Source organism: Centroberyx affinis, unplaced genomic scaffold (assembly GCF_046629955.1).
Source record: "Centroberyx affinis isolate AG114_WGS23_722 - 3 ecotype Tasmania unplaced genomic scaffold, CSIRO-AGI_Caff_v1 ptg002100l_1, whole genome shotgun sequence".
Lineage (NCBI taxonomy): Eukaryota > Metazoa > Chordata > Actinopteri > Beryciformes > Berycidae > Centroberyx > Centroberyx affinis.
In genome coordinates this window covers 195,549-210,844 of record NW_027280426.1, presented here as the reverse complement: position 1 = coordinate 210,844, position 15,296 = coordinate 195,549, and the positions used below count along the sequence as shown (strand labels likewise).

At 43.0% G+C, this 15,296-nt stretch overlaps 2 protein-coding genes across 4 annotated transcripts; both read right to left on the bottom strand.

The window, feature by feature from the left end:
- Positions 1-2,366: 2,366 nt before the first annotated feature.
- LOC139654497 (cortexin domain containing 2) lies at positions 2,367-2,555 on the bottom strand. Its single transcript, XM_071531581.1, has one exon. The coding sequence runs from the start codon at positions 2,553-2,555 to the stop codon at positions 2,367-2,369; it is 189 nt and encodes a 62-aa protein (XP_071387682.1).
- Positions 2,556-6,009: 3,454 nt separating this feature from the next.
- Positions 6,010-14,642, bottom strand: arnt (aryl hydrocarbon receptor nuclear translocator). 3 transcript variants are annotated; one of them, XM_071531583.1, is made up of 20 exons: positions 14,362-14,642; positions 13,630-13,723; positions 13,450-13,494; positions 13,300-13,350; positions 12,193-12,406; positions 11,736-11,949; positions 11,309-11,411; positions 11,144-11,209; positions 10,826-10,911; positions 10,571-10,647; positions 9,965-10,099; positions 9,731-9,805; positions 9,444-9,595; positions 9,043-9,168; positions 8,125-8,212; positions 7,674-7,861; positions 6,968-7,307; positions 6,549-6,726; positions 6,330-6,466; positions 6,010-6,225 (listed from the first exon to the last, which is right to left on the bottom strand). In XM_071531583.1, exons 1-20 carry the CDS (start codon positions 14,396-14,398, stop codon positions 6,142-6,144), a joined length of 2,490 nt encoding a protein of 829 aa, XP_071387684.1. In that variant the 5' UTR covers positions 14,399-14,642; the 3' UTR covers positions 6,010-6,141. The 3 variants fall into 3 exon arrangements, with proteins under 3 accessions (XP_071387684.1, XP_071387685.1, XP_071387686.1); XM_071531584.1 differs by lacking the exon at positions 9,043-9,168; XM_071531585.1 differs by lacking the exon at positions 9,043-9,168 and having other exon boundaries at positions 6,549-6,723.
- Positions 14,643-15,296: the final 654 nt, after the last annotated feature.

Here is a 15,296-nt window from a genome sequence, read left to right as displayed (position 1 = left end):
GTGTGTGTGTGTGTGTGTGTGTGTGTGTGTGTGTGTGTGTGTGTTGAAAGCTATCCTCAAGAGAAAAAAATATATCTTGGCCTACATCTGCAGTGTCATGTCAAAATGCATGTGATTGCAAAAATACCACTGAATAGGATGTTAACAAAATTCTGTTTTATTTGAGATAAGGCGACAGCTGCCTGCCAGAAACTAGAGTCTGGATGTAAACACAAACTAAATCACCCTATCTGGATTCATCTCGTATGTAACATGTCAGTCACTCACTACATTTTCACTCACATACCTCTCTGCCAGAGACTGCATTTTGGGCATAAACCAAACCAAACAATTGAGGTTCTTCTCAGAAACGGAGTGAAAGGAATGTTAAATTTCTTTTTGCATGTTCATTTAAAATAAATAAAAGACATTTGACAACTTGTTTTTCTTGCTCTTCTTTTCTTTTATAGCCAAAAGTAGTTACATCCCCCGGACCCCTGCTTTGAGAACCGCTGCCTAGTCCCAAAAGAGGATTCGGAAAGCCCTAAATGAGGTGCATAAAGATGACGGCCTCCTGGTGATCCCATCTGTACTTCTGCCATCATCTCTCCTGCCCCATTCATGATTCTGCTGGATGAAACACTACAAGCACTGGATGAATTACTGTGACATGCATGCACACACAGGTTAAAAGTTTTTATTTTTTATTTTACTGAACAACAAACAACTTGAATGGAATGTTTTCCCAGAAGCTCCAAAACATAGCGTGACAGAATGGCAAAACACAACAAATCAAAACAAAAAAAAAAACATCTGTTGTGCATTATAATTGTATTTCCATCATTGAAAACTCTTTACAAAAACAACATCTGTGCCCTATTACTGCCCATGTGAAAGGGAGAAGATTTGCCTCTGTCTGTATCAAGCTGGTCAGCAGCTTCGCTTATACTTTCTGCACTGATGAACAGATCACACTAAGTCTCTATAGAGATCGCCCCAGCATTTCTGTTCTCTTGGGTTCAAGGCAGTAGTTTGTGCTTTGTATCTCAGCTTGAATGGACCATATGAATTAAAATGGTTGCCTCCTGGGATAGATGTCTTGGTCCCCTGGGTGACCCTGGTGGATCTGGGTGTTTCATCTCTTCATCTCTGCCTGCCAAACTGCCATCAGAGATCAATTGAAAGTGAGATGTGCCACTTTTTGGAACTTCCTGGAATCGTAAATGGCAGATTAAACACACAGGATCAGACCAAAAACAACAGAGTCAGTGCTCACCATGGATGTGCGCACTGGTTGATAGATGCTAGATTTTCCCAGTTATGCCTAACTGATGCTTTATCCTGATTTTCTGCACTCTAACAGAGGATGAGTTCGATTTATTGACCCACAACTTTTGTCTTTATGTTTATCATACCAGCAAGCCGGAACTGGGCAGTGAAAAGCCAATAAAAATTGTCTTAGTTTCTAGATAAAAATAAGTATGAAACCGCTGCGCAAAACATAACAATGCCACTCTCAAATATCTGTCCTGGTAGAAGTGGATGTTGATGTTTGAGCACTTTGCACTGTGGGATGGGTGTGAGCAAAGTGATGTCATTAACCCGGCTGACATCTTTATGCATCTGGGTTTTTCCACAAAGCAGGATTAGAAAGTTAGCCAGATAACTGTGGAAAAGAGTATGCTATATCCTGATGATACTGATTTGAATCTGTAAATCTGTAAAGAAAACATCAATATTAGGTTTATGATTCAGTCATGCATGTTGATACTTGCTAATAGTACAATTTCAAAAAGATATCTCATAACGTTTTTCAAAGTTATGGTTTGCTAATCCTGCTTTGTGAAATCCCCCTCTGGTCTAGTAACAGAGACCACTACAGCAAACACATTAGTCATTTTTAATACATTTCATTTCATTTCAAAGAATGAAATCTTTCAGCAACAAGAACTAAAAGGGCAAAAAAGATTCACCAAGACATGCCGGCTACATGTTATCTATTTACATGCCTTGTGTGATCCATGAGTAAACCATAAACAAAACTAAACATTCAAGTATATCTCATTCTCTATAATGATATTCATGGCATACTTATATCATTTTAAGTCGTTGGGCACTGTCAATAATCTTATTTTTCTGTACAAAATTTCAGTTAGGCAGGGACTATACAAAAGTTAAAATAGTTTTAGAAATATATTTCCCACCAGACTGACTCAGTCATAACAAAAGCCTAAAATACTCTGCGGCCTGTGGCAACTCATTTCTCCAGTTCCACCTGTGGAGTATGAGTAGATATCATGGCTCTCGTTTGAAGATCTGATGATGATGAAGATCCTTTCCCTTATCATTTGTATAAGGTCTGTGACAGTGAGCGGGTCCGGCCTCCATCATTCCTCCATTTCGTCTTCTTCCTGGTATGTCGTAACAGAGATAGCGCTGTAAGGGTCCAGCACCATCTGTGCGCAGCGCACTATGGTCACCAACAAAAAGAAGCAGAGGAGGAAGAAGAAGAAGAGGGCAAATCCCAGGTCCACGTCCACATCCAGTCTGGAAATGGGGAGCATTGGTGGATCCATGTTGACAATACCACAGACTCCAAGGAAAACGGCCTACCCACTCTGGACTCCTTCTGTTTCTTGTCTCATTTGTTAACTTCTCATTTGATAGTTTACCAAACTAGTTCCATGAATGCTTGTAAATTGTTCCAAAAGGTATTGATCCAGTATGTCCTTATCTGGATGGAGTCTCCAAATCCCCCAGTTGATGCTCACAGTGAATCCATTTTGTTGCTGTCGTTCTTATTATTTCTTCAACAGCCCATTTCTCTCTGTGCCTTGGCCTCTTTTTCTCAACATTGACACCTTTTGTCTTCCTCCCCAGCATGTTCCCCCTCCACCCCCAAGATAGGATGGATTGGTGGACACACAGAGCCACACTTGGCACCTGTGTCCTCCATGAATAGTTAATAAGGAGTTTGGTAACGATCAGGCCGTTCCTGAGATTAGAACACCCAGGCATGGCTCTGGTCTCTTAGGAGAGAGTAGAGCTTTACAGGAGATGACATCTGAACAGGAGCCACCGGTTCCTGGACCAAGACATCTACACACCGGAGGCAACAGATAACTGGATACTCTTTTAAGACAAGATGGACTTTATAAAGTACCCATCAAAAGTGGCGTGTACCTCTGCACATTAAGATGCCCTGTCTATGCTGTACCAATCTGCTTACTAAATCATACACTGACACAGGGTGCCATTTGGCCAAATCCTTGTTTTGATTGTGTTGTCCGCGTGAAAAATAGACCATAGATCAGCAAATCAATGGAGTGGAGAACAAAGATGCAGAAAAGAAAAAGGAATGGTTGAGGGAGAGAAAGAGGATATGACGCCTTGGTGGCAATTCACTTGAGAGGGGTTGGAAACTGATCCTGACCAAAAAAATGCAGATTGCTTGTATTCTGATGCCACTACAGAGACACACACAAGTTAAGAGTAAAGTGACCCTATATGCAAATAAGGGTGGATCTGAAAAAGCTGGGATACGAGGCAGAGATAGAGCAGGGGAAAACCAACATGTATGTCCACCTGTATCGAGTGAATCGCCTTGAAATGACGTCAGAAAAACACATGAATTACAACGTAATACCATGACTCACTCAAGCGCAACCCAAACAGAGCATAGCTGAGAAACAGTAAACCTATGTTAGACCCATTACTAGCATTAATTCCATCCGTTTTCACCCCCAGGCTGTGAAAGAGAGGAGGGAAGGAGGAGAGGGAGGAAACTGATCCTAGGAGATAACCACAGATCTCTGGGTCTTCACCAGCTGATAGACAGAGTGGGGAAAGAAAACGGATACAGGCCAATCAAAGCAAAGTTGTCTTCCGTTTCTTTACCAATTAAGAACATAAAACTGTGGCAAAGCAAGGAAGTGAACACTGATGGACGGCTGTAACTAAAAACAGCTGTGACTCTTGCATAATGAGTGTCATCAGCAAAGTGCACTGCTACCTTACAAGGCTTCTAACACACCCATCATGAAACAACATTTTTAGTATTTTTGAGATTAAGGATTTAATTATAATGTGTGACTAGTGTCTACTAACCCCAGTGCTACTTACTACTGTCAGTAGTACTTGAAAAGAAATGTAAATAATTTAAGTGTTTCGACTCATTGATTTTTGACAATATAACAATTTAATACAAAAACCAAACATTTCTCTTTCTCTCGTTTAACATTTCATATACATATACAGTATATTTATATATTTGTGTTTCTATGTGTGATATAAACTGCAGTTCACATCATTGTAAAAACCTGGATACAGAGCAACCAAAGAGGTTTTAAACAATAACAACACAGTCACCAAAATACCACCCTTTTCAAAATGAAAATGGGACACTATCAACACGGGTTTACATACAATTTACATTTGTCAGCATGAGTGTGCAAGTGTTACACACAGACAATGAAAAACTGTAATAAATGGGTCAAATTAAAACAAATTCCACACCTTCAAAATTAAAACATTTACCTTTTAGAAGTATAATCTTTCATCCCACATGACTTCAATATTCTTCCATACCACAAACAAACATACCAAAAATTGATTGTAAAACACAGGATACAATGTTGTTGGGATCTTGTTGGCAAAAATTCAGCCTGAGTCCAAATGTTTGTCACAAACAAGAGGGCAAAAAGCTGAGAAAATACTTTTGCAAATTCTCTCACTTGTAGAACATATTGTTTCAGCTCCGTTTATTCCATTTTTATCCTGAATACAACCCTGATTAAACCGTTATTAAAATACCAATCAAAAAAGGGTAATGGAGAGGTCAAGAGATCAAAAGCTCGAAATAACAATAAAAAATACTTGGGAAACATTTCAATTAAATCAAACATTACTACCATGTCTCTCCACTTTAAAATAACATCAATCAAGAAAAACATTTAGGACAACAATAAAGAATGGCTTTAAAAGTACATAATTCCTGCTCGTTAATTATTGCTGTGTGATTTCTTTTTTAAATTTCTTTTACAAAAGGAGTATAAAAAAAGCCCATACTTGGTACAGAGAGAAAAAGGAAGTGTGAGATAGGTAATACAGGGCAACAGAAGTGGGAGGAAATCAAGCAAGTCAGAAACCCCATGATTGTGTTCAAGTTAAGAATTATACTGTATGCATCCATTTTACAAACATACACACACACATACATATATTTATGTACATGTAGGCAAAGGTAACAGAATGCACACATTTCAAAAGGGCACCAGACAAATGTATCCAATATTACACTTTGTGTCGTTAAACTAGATCATTCAGTGAAGACAAACTCTACATGTTCCCTGGGAAAAAAATAAATCAATTTATAGGTGATGTCATAAATGTACATAGAAAAGTGTTACTCGGTATAAATCTGCACAATGTAGAAGCGCTCCATGAAAGCAGCCGTGTGAGTGCTGACATGCATATATATGCTGTGGGTCTGAAACAGTGAGTGAGGTGAGCACAGACAGTGGTGGTTTGCGTGCAATAGCTGAGAATGTAAAATCACCAAAGCTGTATATCCCCGCGATTTCCTGAGAGTTTAAAACAATGATTGGAGAGATTAGTCTAGATGCTATAGGGTACAATAGTATAATACAGCTCTTCATCGATGCCTGAGAAAAAAAACCGGAGTATATGAGATTTCCATTACTGAAAGGCCTTTGTGTGTTTGTGTGTATTTCCTTGGATGTCAAAGTGTAAGAGGGTGTTGCGGTGCAGTCTAACCATACTGTTCTGGTTGTGTGATTGTGCGCTTGTGTACATATATATATCACATATCTACAACATAATGAGTTGTTGAGCTTTGGGCAGTGCTAGCTAGAGAATTCTCTTACAATGGCCTGAATATTGTTTCAATAATCCTCTTTCTATCAGTAGCAATTCCTTGATTTTCATCCCCTATTTGTGGTCTGTGGTCAAGTCTATCCCTCCATCTTTAACTGGCTTGTGGCAGTGCAATTTAAGCCATGCTAGGCAAAGGGGGAAGAGTGCTACTCTCAGGAGCAGTAAGGGCAAATCAAAAGAGGAGCCAAAGAGCTAAATGTAAGAAAGAGCGAGGGAGAAAGAGAAAGGAAGACAAAGGGGTAAATGGGCAGCAAAGTCTTGACCGGGTCACTCGTTGAATGAAGGGTACATGGGAATCTCAAAGTCATCGTTGTTGAAGTTGGCAGGCTGGTCCAGCATAGAGAGCACATCCTGAAGCAGATGGGAGGAGACACAGAGATGCAGAGTTATAACAGAGAAAGAGAGAGAGAGAACAAAAGAGAGTGTATGAGAGAGAACAAGCTCGAGTCACTCACAGGGAACATGTCTTGCTGGTTGCCCTGAGCATGAGGGTGCTGTTCTGCGTTACTCTGGGAGTGCTGCTGGCCTTGCCACTGGGGCCACACTGCCTCCGCCGCCCGGGAGGGGAACTGTGCCCCAGACTGAGAGCCATCTGGGATAGAGGACAGAGGGGTGAGAGGACGTACCAGGATAACACAAAGACACGGATACACACACATACACGCACAACCTACCATAACCGTTGGTGTTCATGCTGGCACGTGCATTGATGGGTGGGTAGTTTGCACCATTGGTAGGCGTGGGAGCAGCACCTGTGGGCATCTGGCCAAAAGAGTTGGAGGAGCCACCTCCGAATCCCCCCATGGCAGCAAATGGTGGAGACATGGTCTTTGCTGCCTGGGGAGCCACCTGCTGGTCAGAATAGGAAAAGAAACTCTGTTTACTGATAAGGTGTTGGATGGGGATGGTACTAAATGTATGCGTTTCTTGACTGTGGGAATATGTGATCATTTCGATATGGGAAACCTTTCAATGACTATGCTATATAAATAAAAATAACATTACTTAAGAGCACAGAAGATTCTAAGTTTGTTTCATTTATGATTGAAAAGATCAACAAAAACAGTCCATGGTTCCTGTTCTTCTAGCTCACCTGGTTGTTGAATGGTGGTCTAGCTCCGGCCCCAGCAACTGCCCCAGGCCAACCTCCTGCTGGCCCTCCCTGGAGGGGGCTGCCGGTGCTGGCGGGGGTGACCGATGGGGGAGCTCCATTTTGACGAGACATCTGAGCCAGCATCTGCCCTGCCGAGTGAGCCGGCTGCACCATCTGAGGGGTCTGCACCATCTGAGGGGTCTGCACCATCTGAGGGGTCTGCACCATCTGAGGGGTCTGCACCATCTGAGGGGTCTGCACCATCTGAGGGGTCTGCACCATCTGAGGGTTCTGTACCATCTGAGGGGTCTGCACCATCTGAGGGGTCATACTAACAGGCCTGGGGACAAGAGTAAGGGGAGTGAGCTCTATTACTTTCGTACCAATCTGTGTACTATGGAGAAAAGAATAGCAAAATCTGATCCAGTGACCTGACATGTCAGGAACTATGGTGAAAACAAGGAGTTGGGAACCACTTCTTATGCAAAAAGAATATAGTTGATTTAAGTTAACAGTAGCAAATATGAAAATGTATACATAGGCCATGGCGTGGTAAATATGGCAACATAATACATGCACATTTTAGGCAACGCATTTTCAGGGGATACACTCTTCTTCAGGCAGCAACTACATCCACTCAAAAGATGTGGGAACCCTTTTCCCTTTTTTCTGTACCCTATACTGTTACATATAGCAGACTGCCTACCTGTACGCATCATTGGGCCGGGCAGCAGTGTAGTTGTTGGCTGGAGGGTAGATCTGGGCGTTGGGAGTGGAGGTGGAGGGCAGGCCCTTGGTCTGGTCCGGGCCTGCGTAAAGGGAGGGGTAGAGCTCTGGCTTCTCTAGGCTCTTACTGTGGTCCGGCCCTGCCGCTGTCACCGCCTGCACTGGCATCTGAGGACAACAACACTTATCAATGGGGTATCACACTCCAAACCATACCACTGCTCTTGGAAGTGTTAAAAGAAGCAGCCTGATTTCATTTGTTACCATTCATCAACATATAATCCAAAAAATCCCTTCAAGTCTCTTCAGACCCCCAAGTGTCACAGAGAGACTATTATAGTAGCGAGGGGCACTGTACATACCCAGTAGAAAAAGGACAGGTTTAATCAAATTGGACACATGCATTCATGCGCACAGATGCATGGCCTAACCTGTGAGAGGGTGATTGGTCCTGCCTCATATAGACCGTCTCTTCCTCCTCCACCTCCCTCCAGCTCTGCCTGCTGCTGCTGTAACTGCCTGAGATAGAGAGAGAGAGAGAGAGAGAGAGAGAGAGAGAGAGAGAGAGAGAGAGAGAGAGAGAGAGAGAGAGAGAGAGAGAGAGAGAGAGAGAGAGAGAGAGAGAGAGAGAGAGAGAGAGAGAGAGAGAGAGAGAGAGAGAGAGAGAGAGAGAGAGAGAGACACAGAGACAGAGAGAGATATAGACACAGAGAGAGAAAGACACAGAGAGAGAGACAGACAGCGGGAGAGATAGACACAGAGAGAGACAGAGACAGACAGAGAGAGAGATAGACACAGAGAGAGAGACAGAGAGAGATACAGCGAGAGACAGAGAGAGTGAGAGAAAACACAGGAAGGAAGAGCTAAAGTTAGTTCAAAATGGTCTAATTGCCATTTCCATGTCCTCCACCGTTGAGTGAGAAATCCCAAACACCTGCTGACAAAATAGCACTCAACCCGCCACCGGTCACCATGGCAACACAGAAGAGAAAGGAGGACAGGGGAAAGGAGTAACACGCTCTAGCAGAAGGCTCTGTTATACAAATACGCACCACTATCATGCTACACCACTTGGGCTGTGTGTTAACAGTTGCCCTTTTCTACTATATGTATTATTATGACCATAAGAAAAGAACAACTAGACATGCTTCTTATTGGGCAACAGCCCTATCATTCCAACACTACAGGAAAATACAGACAGAAACGAGGATTGGCAGAATCACCCAAAGAGGGAAAAAAAACAAGAAAAGGGCTATAGCTTGATGGAAGTGGCAGTTGTCTCCCATGAAGAAGCAGCCCCTGCTCTCCCATGCAGGGAGGGAGGACGGTCAGGTCAGGCCTGGTCTCACCTGGTGGCCACCTGCCCCGGGCTGAGCACCACAGGAGGGCAGTTTGGGCTGCTCTGGCCCAGGGAGGAGGGCAGCGAACCCCCTGGGGAGGAGAGGGGGGTGAGGGGGTCCTGAGTCGAGGTTCTACTGCCCCGCAAATACAGGCGGGTGCAGATGAGAGGTGCAGGGAGAGAGTGATCAGAGTATGATTTATTAAAGGAATGTGATAAGGGTGTGAGAGGAATTGGGGAATAAGGGTGAGAGGTAAACATACAGACATAGTGGGATCTTTCACAACAGATCAGATTTCATGACGTGAATGCTGTCAAATCATTATATGCTGCATTTGGTTGTGCAATCGTGTTGTTCAACCACTGGTACTGGTGGAATCGGCTGAGTGACTAAATGTGCGCGTGACTCACTTGACATTGGCATTGGTACAGATGATATACTCAATCTCCTCTGAAAATGGGTTCTGGAAGGTGAAGGAGCTGGTTCTCATCCAGATCCATTCTCTGGATTTAGAGCGGAACCGGAACATCACCGACAGGACCTGGCCCTTCAGCTTCACCACCTGCAGACAGAACACCATCCAACACATCAAACAATTATATAATTTTTATAGATAATATGTAGTGGTACAAGCGCAAAAGATAAACGCTAGAGAAACTGAGTCCACAAAAAGCTGCACACATGCACACAGCCTTACCTGTTGGAAGCTGTCTCTCAGTAAGCCCTGGTCTTCAGGATGGGCCAGTTCCAGAATGTTCTTACCCAGTAATTCCTGTGACACACAGGTAAAACAACAGCTATTAGCCCATAAGACGTTAAGACCTCCACACTCTTAGCACAAAGGCTGTTGGGGGACGCTGTCTGGCCTGTAGCCAAGTGAGTCCTGAAGCTGGCGGATTGCCCTAATGTAGCCACCGGCTGTGAGGCTTACCTGGGGCTGGTAGCCCACGGTGGCCATACAGCGGTGGTCTACAAAGATGAAGGTGCCCTGGCAGTTATGGCGTGAGATGAACTCCACTGGAACACTGATGCTGTTCATGTCTGAGTCACCTGGGCAGCAAGTCACCTAAAGAAGAAACACAAAACCCATCTTTGGTATAAACACAATGCATTGCAGAATGAACAAGCACATTCTGAGATCCTTTATGTCAAATGGGATAAAGCAAGAGCTAAAAAAAACAAGCGCAATTTTTTAAAAGTCTTACAGAGCATTAATCACAATGATGTATATTTTTATAATGTTAATATTTTGATTTCTTCTGGTTATATCTATGGCAAAATCATCACTAAAAATATTGAAATGATTTCAAAACACATTGTAGCAGCACAAATATCAGCCCTAATTCATATCAGATAGGATTGTGAAAGTGAAAAAATCCTTCCTATTGGTAGATGATATGCATTTTCAATAGAACCCACCCCCTCCCCCGCCACCAAAAAAAAGATTTTTTTTCTCAGATGTTGACATGAGTGGTCAAAGATAGAGAAGACAGAGCAGTTATTTCTGAACACGAGGAAGATTGTGGGAGCTGTGTACCTGTAGTCTCCCAATGGCAACTAGACAGTAGCGACTCCCCTGAGTGTTGTCTGTTTCTTCGTCTGTTAACGACACTCCTAACACACATGTACAAACACAAACTGTGTCAACATTTGCCACATTTGCCACATAACTTCTATATACAAATGAAGAAAACCATTTTTAGCTTCCTACACAACTGCTAGCCAACTTATAAAGCAAACATATGTAATAGATGACTGTGTATTTCAACATTCATAGAATTACTAGTTTTACCTGCAGGAGGCCAGGACTTTATGTATCCGGTGCAGTGGACAACTACATACTGGGGCTCCCCTTCCTTGGCTGCACCCAAACCATTCCTGGGGAGGAGGAAGGAATTGTAAAATACCCAGCTAATCAATCAATGGTATTATGCCAATAATCACTTTGTTCTCCTGAATTTCCCCTAGGGGATCAATAAAGTGCATCTTATCTTATCGTACATACATCTTTTCAATTCAAGGTAGGATGCTTATCTTCCCTGCAGACTGCACAACATAAAACACAACATTTGCTAAATAAATGCCAAAACAAAAGCTTGGTTTAGGTCACCTGTTTCTAGTCCTAAGGAAGTTCAGTCTGTTCATAGACATGGGTTCCACTGCACACGTGCCACACCTGCAAACACAAACAGCCCAGTACATGAACAATCTACATATCCATGCACATATATCATTATAAGTAATTAACTGGTGGGTTAACTATAGTGAGTCACACCTCATTCTGCAGATGAATGATCGACGGGCTCCCATACTCATTCTGACAGAGGACTGTTGGCCTTCCTTCTTCACTGTTCCTGTCTTTAAATCCAACATCCTCCCTTATAAGGCAGATGAGATACAAAGTTAAGTCAAACATGGATGTAATGAGGTGCATGTGGGACAACATTTTTCATTTTTTCTCCCACAAGGGAGATCAGCCTTGGGGCTTCACTGTGTTATTCTGATGTTTTCTGTTTTAAATGGCTGATATCATTCTAAGTCTTTCATGGAAATGTCCAGACTGTAATTGCCCATACACATGCAAATGTCTAACACATTCATTCATTCAAAGAAGTCTTGTCTGAGCTTATACAGTACACAGTCTACAAAGAGGGTGTGTGTGTGTGTGTTTTTGTGTGTGTGTGTGTGTGTGTGCTTTGTACCTGTATTGTTATTCTCTGCAGTAGAGAGCTGCTCCCTGAGCTTTTCTGTGTCATCTGGGTGGAGCTGGTCGTAAAGTGAGGAACCAAGCCATTCAGACTGTGATTGGTTGAGGACGGGTGTCAGGGAGTCAGAGACGTAAACAACGCGGCCAGTCTCACATGACACCACAAACAGGAAGCCATCGGCTGCCTCCAGGATGAGATGCTTCAGCTCCTACAGACAGACGACATCAAAGGGAGGCTAAGCATTGAGGACGAGAAGTCTACAATGGAAGTGAATCTGTTAAGTCTGCTTAATTGCATCACAGCCTTTACCCTCTTTCTCATACTGCCTAAGTGATGATCTACGCTTCTCCCACTGTGTTGTGAGAAGTGGTGTGAAGTTAGTTAAAGCTGAAATATTTTAACATCTGACCCTCCCTCCATATCCACACCTCTCTGTCACTCTTCTTCATACCTGGTCAGTGAGAAAAGATGGTTTGTATGTCCCGTCTGCATTGGTATTGCCACTCCCTCTCAGAGACTTCATATGGGACACAGCCATTCGTAGGATGGTTAATTTGTCTGGTTTCCGTGCCAGTGCACTGCATGTGGGCACCATGTCCGACAATTCTGTGATGTAAGCGGTCATCTTGTTCCGCCTCCGCCTCTCAATCTCACTGTGGTTCTCCCTGGAGCGAGGGAACGAGGGAGGGAGGCAGAGGTGGACAGGACAGGAGGGACAGAGATGGGGGAAACAGACGGGCAGGTGGACAACATGGGGTAGAGTTTAGAGTTAATGTTGCAATGCAAGTATGCAGATTGGGAAGAGTTGGGATTGAGAGAGAGTGAGAGAAATAATGGATGCACAAAACGATAACGTGTAGTCAATGATCTATCAAAATGATAGTGAGAAAGCAAGAGAGCCTGGTCTTTCAAAGCCAGTCGGAGTGACAAAAGAGAGCAAGTGCTGAAAGAAAAAGACTCTTCAGATGTCCTGAGAGGGGGAGAGAGAAAGAGAGAAAGAGAGAGGGAGAGAGAGGAGTGTTGCTCAAGAGTACGGGATTACCAAAAGTGAACTGAAGTCCCTGACTCACATACAGCCTTCCAGTTAGTGACACATAACAGTGGTGGGTTGAGACAGATAACCAGCTGGCTTAGGCAAAGAAGCATACCATTCAGACAGGAACGAAAACTGCCTTATAAAGCTGTGAAATATACCCATATTTTTGTGCTATCAAAATGACAATGCTCTGGGGCCCTGGTAGTACAGGATAGTATTTGATCGGTGCATTCAATATTGATATGGACACAAGCAGGAGAGGCAGCCTTCCAGAGTGGTACAGGCCATACCTGCCTAGTTTTTCCTTATCTGCAAAACTCTGATCTTCATCCAAAAACCTGGAAATGAAACCAACCCAATAAAACACAGACCCATAAATCACTAACAAAGTGAAAAGGAGGAGTGTCAGAAAGAAAGCGAAAAAAAGAGAAAACAGAGAGGGAGAGCGACAGGGGGTAACTGTTCTATCCATATAATAACCCTCCCCTACACACACACACGCATCTAATTTACCCCCCCTACCTGGCAAAGCGCTCCTTGTCATTGTTGGAGCCTCCTGTGTCATCGTCACACCTGAGGAAACACAGAAAAGACATGGCTCGATGTCTAAGCGGTACAGGCAGCCAATATACTAACTAATCAAACTTTATTAAAGAACTGTAACATATGTACCTGAACAACTTGCTTCCTTCATCATCATCATCATCAAAGTCTGGCCTGTGAGAATGAGGAGAGAGACTACTTAATAGCTTCATATAAGTATAAGTATAAAGGATTCCTATCAGCAAATACTCATAACAGAGTACTTATATGTCACTACAAAATTCACCACTAACAAACACACACACTTACGCAGCTCTTCTTTTGTTGGTCCCTTTTGGTACGACAGTCCCACCACTTGCTTGGGTCCCACTTGCCCCCATACCCAGATTTGGATCTGGTAACTCTATTAATAACAGACATAAAGAGATGCAATGTAGCATAGATGACAGGTGTCCGCCATAAAACTCAGAGAAGAAGAAGATGACAGGTGATTTCTTCTTATGCCTCAAGCACTGAAAAACCACACCACCCGCTCGAATCCCAACCAAACGGATACGCTCAGAAAATGAAATGAAACTAACGTTAGCTGCCCGTATGTTTTATGCTTATGTCTTTGTAGCATACAATAACTACATATCAACAATTTTTCATTTTGGCAGTCGCCTGTCGAGAGCCTAGCTAAGTCAATCACAACACTGAACCAACGTTACATCAGGCTGGCTATAGGCTTGGTTTCTCACATTGTCTCGTTTGACTGTGTAACATAACTGTTAGGCTAGCTAGTCGCTAATCTAGCCGCCGTTAGCTGGATAGCGCGTTAGTTACCACTTATGCAATACCCATCTAGCCTGCTAACGTTATCCAGCTAGCTTCAGAGCCATTGGTGGTATTAGCTTGGCTACTAAGCTAACTTAGCTGATGCTGTCACGCTATCTTTAGGAAAGTGTCAGATTTAGCCAAGCACAAGAAATGCGTATAGCCATTTGACAGCTGCATGCTATCATGTCCTTAAGTTATTATTCTACTTTAACCGTACTTTACCTGGGTTTGAAGAGGACATGTCCGTGTGGAATAACATAAACAAACAAAACAACTTCAGCTGCGGAAAAATCCTCCAACCCCCCGTGCTAGCTTGCTGCTAACCAGTTCCCTGCCGATTTCCTCACTTCTGTGCCTTTATTTCGTGCAGTGAATGTCCACCGCCATGGCTCGTATAATTTGACAGCGCCCCGAGGATTTAAAATAAAGAGAAATGATGGTATATCTCCTTCAGTGTCCCTTTTCCTGCTTTCCCCCGGTTTAAACCCCCTTTCTATTCAAGATGGCGTTTCAGGCTAGCACTGGGTGCATAAGTCGACACAAGCTGTCTACAGTATCTCCATTTCTCCACATTCTATTGGATATCACACAAGCTAGATACAAATGACGTACTATGTTGGGAAATCCAGGTTTTGCTCCACCCCGATATCAGTGTGGTGGAGGAAATTCTCAAGAGTGAAACAGACAACATAAAAGTTTGGGATGACAGAGATGATGCAGATATGAGGTGTTGGATTTGTAGCTGGTGGTCTGGAAAGTGTTGGTATTCTGCTCTGGCTTTTGGAGAAGGCCATACAAACTGGGCTGATACCCATATGCCTACAATCAGGACACACTAAATCTGACATAGGCCTACAATTCTTCTACATTTGACTCAAACATTCAGTGTTCACTGTCATCATCTCAAAATGCTCTAAATTAAGCATTTCATATTAACTAACTGTAAGATTGTGTATGATAGCCTATTGTTCTAAAACTGAGGACTGACTCCGGAGAGTCCTAGGGGTCCTTGAGGCGATCCCAGAGGAATAATTTGATTTCACTATCATTTTACTTGATATTAATACATTGATAAAATGTAAAATGATTAGGTTTCAAAGGAGCCACATAACACCTTATCCAATATACAACATCAACTATTATAGATGAATTACACT